The sequence below is a fragment of the Cryptomeria japonica genome, chromosome 10, assembly GCF_030272615.1.
Source record: "Cryptomeria japonica chromosome 10, Sugi_1.0, whole genome shotgun sequence".
Lineage (NCBI taxonomy): Eukaryota > Viridiplantae > Streptophyta > Pinopsida > Cupressales > Cupressaceae > Cryptomeria > Cryptomeria japonica.
In genome coordinates this window covers 351,911,586-351,922,934 of record NC_081414.1, presented here as the reverse complement: position 1 = coordinate 351,922,934, position 11,349 = coordinate 351,911,586, and the positions used below count along the sequence as shown (strand labels likewise).

The 11,349-nt window shown below is 32.6% G+C and overlaps 1 protein-coding gene across 1 annotated transcript; it reads left to right on the top strand.

Moving 5' to 3' along the window:
• The first annotated feature begins 9,986 nt into the window (after positions 1–9,986).
• Positions 9,987–11,316, top strand: LOC131858980 (probable ascorbate-specific transmembrane electron transporter 1). The gene is made up of 3 exons (XM_059212482.1): positions 9,987–10,065; positions 10,404–10,606; positions 11,053–11,316. Exons 1-3 carry the CDS (start codon positions 9,987–9,989, stop codon positions 11,314–11,316), a joined length of 546 nt encoding a protein of 181 aa, XP_059068465.1.
• The last annotated feature ends 33 nt before the right edge of the window (positions 11,317–11,349 follow it).

The window sequence follows — 11,349 nt, the reverse complement described above, 5'->3', positions numbered from 1 at the left end:
AAAAGATGGACTTTTTATTTTTAATAATACTTCAAAAGAAAATTGCTTATCTACACAAATAAAAAATGAAACACAATTATGGCATGAAAGATTAGGACATCTTAATATTAGGAGCTTAAATGAAATGTCTCGTCATAACCTTGTAATTGGATTACCAAAAATTGAAAATAAATTAGAAGCTTGTAAAGGTTGTCTCTTAGGTAAACAACATATACAACCCTTTAACAAGAATCATAATCGAAAGCAATATGAAACCCTAGAATTACTTCATAGTGATCTAATGGGGCCATTTCAAGTTCATTCTCTTAAGGGATCCCTCTATGCCCTTACATTTATCGATGATTATTCTAGAATGATTTGGGGATATTACCTTAAAAATAAAGATGAAGTTCTCTCTAAATTTAAAGAATTTAAAACTCTAGTTGAATATCAATCTAATTACAAAATTAAAATTCTTAGAACAGATAATGGAACAGAATACATTGATAGAGACTTTGACAATTTTTTGTGCAATATGTGGGATACAAAGACAACTAACATGTCCTTATTCTCCCCAACAAAATGGGGTTGCTGAAAGAAAAAATTGAACCATCTTAGAAATGTTTAGATCTATGATGCACTCTTCTAATACACCAAAATTTCTTTGGGCTGAAGCTATGAATATAGCTATATATATTTTAAATAGAGTTCCTACAAAATCTTTACATCTTTCAACTCCCTTAGAAAAATGGTCAAATGAAAAACCTAATATTTCTCATCTTAAAATATTTGGAAGTCCTGCGTATGTTCACATCCCTAAACAAAAGAGACAAAAACTTGACTCGACATCTACTCAATGTATATTTGTTGGGTATGGGATAAACACAAAAGGAGTTAGACTTTATGATCCCTCAAAAAGAGATATTATTCTAAGTCGAAATGTTCACATCTTAGAATCCCTCTTACCTAGCTCAATTAACAATATTGTTGAAACATCAAATTGTGAAGAAAATAATCAATCAACCTTTAATTATAATCTTGTACAACCTTCTAAAAAACCTAAGTGGGTTCAATCCTTAATCCAAGATTCAAATGTAGACCCTTCTATTCCTAAAATGACTAGAAGTCAACACACGTATTTTGCCTTAATGACACTATATGAAATTGAACCCCAAAAATTTGAAGAAGCCAATGAAAATCAAAATTGGAAAAATGCCATGCAGATAGAATATGATGCTCTCATTAAAAATAAAACATGGGAACTTGTTCCACTAACGCATAATCATAATATTATTAATTGTCGTTGGATTTATAAAATAAAATGTGATCCTCAAGGAAATATTGATAAATATAAAGCAAGATTAGTGGCTAAAGGTTTTTCTCAACGACAAGGCATAGATTATGATGAAACATTTGCACCAGTAGCCAAAATGGGGACTATTCATTTACTTATTGCACTAGCTGCTCAAAATGGATGGGAAATTCACCAAATGGATGTTAAAAATGCATTCTTAAATGGAGATTTACAAGAAGAAATATATATGCATCAACCTCAAGGATTTGTACAAAAAAATAAAGAGAGCTATGTATGTAAACTCAAAAAATCTCTTTATGGACTCAAACAAGCTCCTCGAGCATGGTATTCTAAATTAAGAAACTTCTTTCAAAACTTAGGTTTCTCTAGTTGTAAATCTGACAATGATTTATTTTTTAAATTTGAAAATGATCATATAGTTATTATTGTAGTATATGTAGATGACTTACTCATTACAAGTAGTCTCTCACCATTAATACTAAAATATAAACAAAAACTAAGTCTTAACTTTGAAATGACTGATTTAGGAGTCTTTCATCATTTTTTAGGAATGTCCATTTTTCAAGATCATCATTCGATCATTATATCTCAAGAAAAATATGCACAGAACTTAATTTCAAAGTTTAATATGTCTGATTGCAAACCATCTATTACCCCTATTGAAACTGGTATCAAACTTGAAGCTCATCCTCCTTGTGAAAAGTTTGACTCCACACTTTATCAACAATTAATTGGGAGCCTAATTTATTTAACTATCTCTCGCCTTGATATTTCCTATGCAGTTGGTGTTGCATCTCGATTTATGGAAGAACCTTATGTTCAACATTGGAAAATGGCAAAACGTATTTTAAGATATATCAAAGGAACCATTAAACTTTGGTCTTTATTATTCTCATACTAAAAATGCACATATATATGGATATTGTGATTCTGATTTTGCAGGGGATTCCATAGATCGAAAGTCCACTTCTGGATATGTGTTTAAACTTGGAATAGGTGCAATCACATGGAGTTCTAAAAAAAATCAACTGTAACACTATCATCTACAGAAGCTAAATATCGAAGTGCCTCTGAAGTAGCTAAAGAAGCTATTTGGTTAAACCAACTTCTAAGAGAAATTAAAATGGAATCCAGTCCTAGCACCACACTCTTATGTGATAATCAAAGTTGTATTGCACTTGCTAAGAATCTTGTTTATCATCAAAGATCTAAACATATTGAAATTCAAGCTCACTTCATACGTGAGTAAATGGAGATATTTCTCTTCAATATTGCCAAACTGAAGATCAAGTTGCAAACATATTTACAAAGCCATTATGCAGTGCAAAATTATCCAAATTCAGATCAATGCTTGGCCTCAAGGAGCTTCCATTGAGGGGGAGTGTACATGGCAATGTCACCTCCTAATAGATAGATCCTATATGTAATATGCATAAGTCCTATGGGCAGCTTGTAAAATCTTCTCTCTGTAAATCTTCCACTTGTATTAAGACCTACGGGCACATTGTATTAAGACCTACGAGCATATTGTACTAAGTCCTATGGGCACTATTAACTTGGGGAGAGGCTGATTTGAGGAGGCCCGGGACTCCAACAAAAATCTTATAAGACCTTTTAAGATAGCATCTATTAAGAACACTGGGATTATAAATTATGACAAAATGACCTTCATGTAGTCCGGAATGCATGATTTTTATTTTGGCATATATTTGTGTTCCTATTTATCCTTGTCAAGAAGACTTGCATCATTGGGGTACTTCATGTTTTTCTTTTAAAGAAATTGACAGGATTTGTCCCCTATTAATATTAAGGGGGAGTGTTAGAACATAATATTATTAGGGGTCAAACCTTGATAATATATAATGTTTTATCATAATGCTTGAAAAGCATTCAACATTTCTTGTGAATAATTAATAAATTAAAGAACTATTAAAAGTTATTTATTTATTAATTGTGAACAAGATTGTTATTGAAAAGGTATGGTAACTACCCTTTCGGGTATTTTACCAACCTTTCTCCCTATATTTAAGGGAGGATTCCTCACCATTTTGGTAGAATGAAATATTATTCAATTTATGTAAATTATTAGAGAGGCCTTGGAAGTTTGAAGATAAGTCTCCCCAAGTTGTGTTCTTATAATATAGATGCTATATTTGTGGGGTTTTTTACCAGTAATGGTTTTCCCCATGTAAATTCATGTGTTCTGCGTAAATTCATTGTTTTTCCTAACATATCTATAGTTTACATTCTTAAAATAATTTAATTTAACTATTTCATTATCATAGTTTAAATATTTTACATGTTCAAATAGATATGGTGTTGATCGATGGTATTCATGTGTATCTTGGTTCCATTCTTTTTTTTGGTATTTTGGGCAATGATGTTTGAGTCCAGATTAAGTCTAAAATTTGAGGTTGTGTAGCGGCGTTGATGTAGTGTGTGAGTCTTGTTTTCAGTTTGGAATTTGTAATGGTTGTAACGTGTTGATCTAACCGTTGATGTGTGTCATGATATGGTCTACTTCTTATTCTTTCCCACCACCGAAATGTTTAGTGTTGACCTATTGTTAGATACCTATCTTGGCCGACTTGGAAGATTATGCTTCCCGGAGAGAATATATACATGAGAATGGTTTGGATGTGTTGATATGAAAAAGTGTGACATTGTTATTGAAGACATGCGAGATTGGAAAGGAAATATCTTATTATTGGTGATATGTGAGAGTGTGTTGGTGTTGAGGCACCAGAAGCAGTTCAGGTTTTGCAAATTGCGTTTCAGTGGTGGATTCTCTCTTTCTTCATCAGTGGGCCTTTTTTTGGGCAGTGAGGCCACCTATAATGAGTATTCTAGCCAGTGAGCCACCCTTTGTAAAAATCACCTTAACCAATGTCATCTTAACCAATGTTTTATATTCAAAACTAACATTCTCCATGGTTTTTCCCATTTTAGGTTTTCCATGTCATATATGTTGTTCATTGTGTGATATGTATTATGTTTGTGTTTTCATGCTATATTTGTTTTGATGGTTAATTCAGTTGTGCAAAAGAATAAAAGAAATTGATTTAAGTTATCAACTAATTCACCCTCCCTCTCAGTTGCCTAGATATTCAACACTTCAATATTTATACTATATATGAGTTTATCTATATTACATAGTGTACATTTTTGGAATTCAAAATTTTATCAAACTTATCTTGACAAAAAATTGATTGCTTATGATTGTGGACATGTTTCAAGATACTAATCTTATTGAATCTAAATCTTATTAATGTCTTTTCCGGGATATCTAACTATACATATATATATGAGAACTAAATAAATAACTCGATATGATTTAAAATACTATTGGAAGTTAACTTTCATTTGAAATGAAGCATTGACTAACATCTTGATTTATCTACCTCTTGACAATTTCTTAAATTAGGCTAATGATGATAAGAATTAAAACTCTATGATCTATGGTAGCAATACATGTCAAGGCAATAAAATTGTGTATGATTTAAATATTGATAATTTATATAAAATAAATATCACTTTGTATATATGCATGTGTGTATTAAACTTATAGAGATAGGATAGAAGTTATATGGAACAAGCTACAATATTACATGAACATGTTCTCTAAATCACATGACTTGTAGCACTGCTAACTATAATTCCATGAGTATATATAGTCATATCAACCTACATAGACCAATCCAAGTTCAAACAAGTAACTTTTGACAATTTAAACATGAATTATAGTCAAGGCCACCCTTAACAAATTAAATGGAACTTACATGAAAACATGGAATATATGTATTTACACAAAAACGAAGGATCATTTAAATTCATGAACCTAATGTATCCAAGTTTACCATAAACAACTCTAGAGTTCAACTTAAATAAAACTAAGAACTTATGAATATGTGATCATCCACTCATCATATATCTAGTTTAGGTAGATCATCTCTAGAAATGTGTGTGTGTGTGTGTGTGTATTCAATCGGATATCTAACTCAAACAAGGACCTAGAAAAATGTATGTAAACCTACTTTAATCCATTCCTACAATGTGTGTAAATTATTCAAGGACGATCATACATATGTATTATTCAAACCACATCAAGTGGTTCATCCCACTCTTCTATAATATGTAATATTCTCCACGATGATCATCATTATCTAGTCTCCATTTACGACATGCATGTGCACATGGAACTAGATGAAGATCTAGGGCAGCAAAAATTACTAGGTGACTATACTAATATACCTTGCTCTCAAGTTGATAATCAATAAAATGAATCGCATGTGGAACAATTGTGACTTGTTTGAGATATGTCCCTTGCACTACAATTGAACCTACAGAGGAAACAACATGAACCTAAGATAAGACATGCAACATTTTCACTTAGTATTTATATAAGGTAACAAGTTTAATATAGCATTTTCATAATTGAAATCAGAATCTAGATAAATCATCATATATCTATCATCTATATATTTAAATTGATCTATGGGTAACAATATTCTATAGCTTGTTTCAGGTTTTGTTAGCTTCCTTTACAATTGTTTTTCTTAAATAGCTCCAGAGGTCTCACCTTCCTCGTATCCAAAGAAACCAAGTCCAGTGGTATCCTTTGATGGCTTCACCAATTCTAGCTTTTGTTCCAACTTAGTAGCACTCTGGTTGAACTTTGCAAGTATCTCCTTTGATTCAGCAAGTTCCTTGGAGAGAGCATCATTGGTTTTCATCAAGGTTTCATTTTGAGAGATAGTTGCATTTAGATTTGCTTGTATTTCTTCTTTCTCTACATTACCCTCTTGCAGATGAGCGGTGATGGTTCCAATCTCTTGTTTCAACTTAGAGATCTCACGCTCCTTGTCCTTCACTAAATTTTCATCTTTTCTTCTGTTTTCTAGCTCCTGGCTCATCCTGATAGTCAGTCCTTCCAACTCCCTCCTTAGGTTAGTTTTGGATTCATTTAGTTTTTCCACTTCTCCGACTAGGGCCTCCATGTCTACTTCATCAGAAGAGTTGTTTTCAGTAAATTCCATCAGTTGCTCAACAAGTTCTCTTCACTTGGCTAAAGAGGCTTTGTACTTGATTTTGAGTACATCATAAGCTCTCTCAGACTCGGTAAGACGGTGAGTGAGTTCCCTCATGTTGTATTCCCCCATATCTCCTTCCAAGTGGTTAGACTTATAGAAAGGGCGGATCTGATACCAATTGATGAATACTAAGAGGGTGGGGTGAATTAGTATGCCTAAAAACTTAACCAAACTATTAAACAAATTTACTGTAGACCAGTGCAGTAGTTTAAACAATAAACCAGTTAAAACATAAACAAGCCAAATAGCCAATAAAGCATTTACCCACAGAAGCACAATCACCATAACACAAGATATTTTGACGTGGAAACCCAAATGGGAAAAACCATGGTGAGTAAGACTCACAAGTCAACTATCTGCAAAATAGTAACCAAACCGATTAAGGTCAGACCGGTTAAAGCCTTACAGTGTTCTTCACCAAAACAGATCCTATTAGGAATCCAGATATTTGTTAGGAGATAAGTCTTGTTAAAGACTACCCTGTTAAAGGATTTTAGATCCACAATTGTGAACCACCTTGTTAGAGGATTCACGATAGGCTTGGTTGGGCCTAACCGGTTAGGGGTTTCAGACTTGTCGAAGAGATTAGCAATCAACAAGTGAATGATCTAGAAAGTAGCATAGAATGCTTGATTAGATCCTTGATAATTCTCTCTTAATGTATCGCAGTATTACTTCAATCTTCTATCCTTTGCATTCACAATCTCTGTAGTGAAAAAGTGTGTCATTGTTATTGAAGATATGCGAGATTGGAAAGGAAAGATCTGACTATTGGTGATATGTGAGAGTGTGTTGGTATTGAGGCACCAAAAGTAGTCTGGGTTTTGCAAATTGTGTTTCAGTGGTGGATTCTCTCTTTCTTTCTCTCTTTCTTCATCAATGAGCCTTTTTCTGGGCAGTGAAGCCACCTATAGTGAGTATTCTAGCCAGTGAGCCACCCTTTGTAAAAATCACCTTAATCGGTGTCATCTTAACCAATGTTTTATATTGAGAACTAACATTCTCCATGGTTTTTCCCATCTTAGGTTTTCCATGTCATATATGTTGTTCACTGTGTGATATGTATTATGTTTGTGTTTTCATGCTATATTTGTTTTGATGGTTAATTCAGTTGTGCAAAAGAATAAAAGAAAATGATTTAAGTTATCAATTGATTCACCCCCCCTCTCAGTTGCCTAGATATTCAACACTTCAATATTTATATTATATATGAGTTTATTTATATTACATAGTGTACATTTATGGAATTCAAAAATTTATCAAACTTATCTCGACAAAAAATTGATTGCTTATGATTGTGGACATGTTTCAAGAGACTAATCTTATTGAATCTAAATCTCATTAATGTCTTTTCTAGGATATCTAACTCTATATATATATATATATATATATATATATGAGAACTAAATAAATAACTCGATATGATTTAAAATAATATTGGAAGTTAAGTTTCATTTGAAATGAAGCATTGACTAACATCTTGATTTATCTACCTCCTGACAATTTATTAAATTAGGCTAATGATGATAAAAATTAAAACTCTATGATCTATGGTAGCAATACATGTCAAGGCAATAAAATTGTGTATGATTTAAATATTGATAATTTATATAAAATAAATATCACTTTGTATATATGCATGTGTGTATTAAACTTATAGAGATAGGATAGAAGTTATATGGAACAAGCTACAATATTACATGAACATGTTCACTAAAGCACATGACTTGTAGCACTGCTAACTATAATTTCATGAGTATATATAGTCATATCAACCTACATAGATCAATCCTAGTTCATACAAGTAACTTGTGACAATTTAAACATGAATTATAGTCAAGGCCGCCCCTAACAAATTAAATGAAACTTACATGAAAACATGGAATATATGTATTTACAGAAAATAAACACAAAAACCAAGGATCATTTAAATTTGTGAACCTAATGTATCCAAGTTTACCATGTACAACTCTAGAGTTCAACTTAAATAAAACTATGAACTTATGAATATGCGATCATCCACTCACCATATATCTAGTTTAGGTAAATCTTCTCTAGAAATGTGTGTGTGTGTGTGTGTGTGTGTGTGTGTGTGTGTGTGTGTGTGTGTGTGTGTGTGTGTGTGTGTGTGTGTGTGTGTGTGTGTGTGTGTGTGTTGTGGGGTGGTGGGGGGGGGTGGGGGGGTGTTGTGTTCTACATAAGTTCAATTGGATATCTAACTCAAACAAGGACCTAGAAAAATGTATCTAAACTTACTTTAATCCAGTCCTACAATGTGTGTAAATTGTTCAAGGACGATCATACATATGTATTATTCAAACCACATCAAGTGGTTCAGCCCACTCTTCTATAATATGTAATATTCTCTAGGATGGTCATCACTATCTAGTCTCCATTTACGACATGCATGTGCACGTGGAACTAGATGAAGATCTAGGGGCAGCAGAAATTACTAGGTGACTATACTAATATACCTTGCTCTCAAGTTGATAATCAATAAAATGAATCTCTTGTTGAACAATTTTGACTTGTTTGAGATATGTCCCTTGCACTACAATTGAACCTACACAGGAAACAACATGAACCTAAGGTAAGACATGCAACATTTTCGCTTAGTATTTATGTACTTGGTAACATGTATAATATAGCATTTTCATAATTGAAATCAGAATCTAGATAAATCATCATATATCTATCATCTATATATTTAAATTGATCTGTGGGTAACAATATTCTATCACTTGTTTCAGGTTTTGTTAGCTTGTTTTTCTAAAATAACATTTAATATTGAATAGTCCACTACCACAACTATTATTAATTCATGCTTATGTATTTGCATCTCATTGGATCAGACTACATAAGCATCTCATTGGATTAGACTAGAGTAAGCTTTAAGCAAAGTAGCTTTGCCTTCACAATATCATACGTCATTCTCCAAAATATTCTTTGGATTTTTGGGGTGAAATTGCTTACTTTAGCCCACATCTATCATTGATTTATCGACCATGACTGGCACAGTGCGTAGCTTTCCCTGTTTCTCTCAAGCTAGATTAAAAACTCAGCTCAAACAAAAGCAAGAAAAGTACGTGACATTTACAGGCCAATCTAACTAAGGATGCGTATCATACCAGTAGGAAGCATGATATTGATGTTCAAATTTGAAACCATCGAAAAATACTGGGACCTTCAACTTCTGGTCATGTTCGCAGTAGAAAGAGCCAAATATGAAGAAAATTCTCCCTTCCCTGCTACAATCCATTCCTCTATAAAATAATTTATAAACCCTTCAATCAATATTAATTTTCTTTATATGCCACTTTCGCTTCTCCATTTCTCCCATAGAGAAGCTGCTCACTAGTTAATAGGGTTCATTCATCACTTTCTAGCAGCTTACACAAAGAACAAAGGATGGAATAAATGATAATGGGAAGGATGTGATGTGATGTGATTTAGATTCTTGCAATTAACAAGTCCTTAGAATCCCATATATTTATTGTATAAAACTTCAACCAGCTTATGAAAAGCTTCAAGGACTTCTTGGGCCATTTGATTGGATTGTTATACAAGATTTTAAGATCTAGAGTGAAGAAGAGAAAATGGAAATGGAGAAAGAAGGAATGCTTAATAAAACAGTAAAAGTAGAGGGCAGAACATTAAGGACCATTTTTTTGCTTATTCAAGGTTTGTTGGGAGTGACAGCCTGTGCATTAGATTTAGTTTGGTGTTTGTACTACCGTGGTGGCTTGGCTTTCAGATCCTCCAATAAATATCACATATCCAACGTGAGAATCCTTTCATAAGCTTCAATTTCTTCTTTCATATAACTTTTACAGAGAAGTTTACATAATATTCAAAGCAATGATCGTTGTGTTTATTATATGATCAATTTCCAGGTACATGCTATTTGCTCATTTATAGGTTTCATCTTTTTACCAAGTGAAGGTAAGCAATCATGTTCTATTAGGTGATCGTTATGTTTATTATTCTGTGTCTTATTCATTTTATTTCTTTCCTCACAGCAATTCTAGCTTATAAATTTATACCTCTAAAACATGGAGGCCAAAAAGCTGTGCATGTGGCACTTCTAGGCATAGCTATGGTAATAGGAGCTCCTGGGATATATGCAATCTTTAAATTCCAGAAAGAGACCAGAACTTCCAGAGGCATGTACAGCTTGCATTCTTGGCTAGGCCTTAGTACCATCATTTTGTTCATTTTTCAGGTAAATAAAATTTTCACATTTATTTCCATTGAAATTGATGTGGGTTATAACATGATTTTTTTCTAATTAAATGTAAAATTGTAGAATTGTAAGTATGGTAGTAGTTTTAATTTATTGAATGTAATAATATTTATCTAGGTGTTTATAATATGGTTGCCTCATTACATCAGATGTCACTGCTTACAACATGATGTAAGCATCAGATGTCCTTCAACACTATATTATATTTTTAATGTGATATTTTTATTCTATTTAGACTATCTGATTCAATAGTCAAACAATTAATTATAATTTTACATTTCATTTCTATAAATAATGAAAAATATTCAAAATCAATCTTACAGAATTTATCTATTTTTTTCACTCCACAGTTCATGTGACATTTAATTTGAAGTTTAATTTTAGATTGGATGTGTTATGCTAAATTTCTGTGTGCATTTGAGCAGTGGGTTATAGGATTATGTGTTTTCTTGTACCCTCGTTTGCCAGACAAGAGAAGAGCCATATTTTTGCCTCGCCACAAAATTGCTGGGCTCTTCATTTATGGGATTGCAATATTCACAGCTGTGACTGGATTTACAGAGAAACTTTTACTGTTTGAAGTGAGAGGGTTAAATCAATTTGGGGCAGAAGCCATGCTTGTGAATGCTACTGCAGTTATTACAATACTCTTTGGCATGTTTGTTGTTTTGTCTGCTCTTCTACCATGATGACATCCATTTCATATTCTATTCTATTGGTTG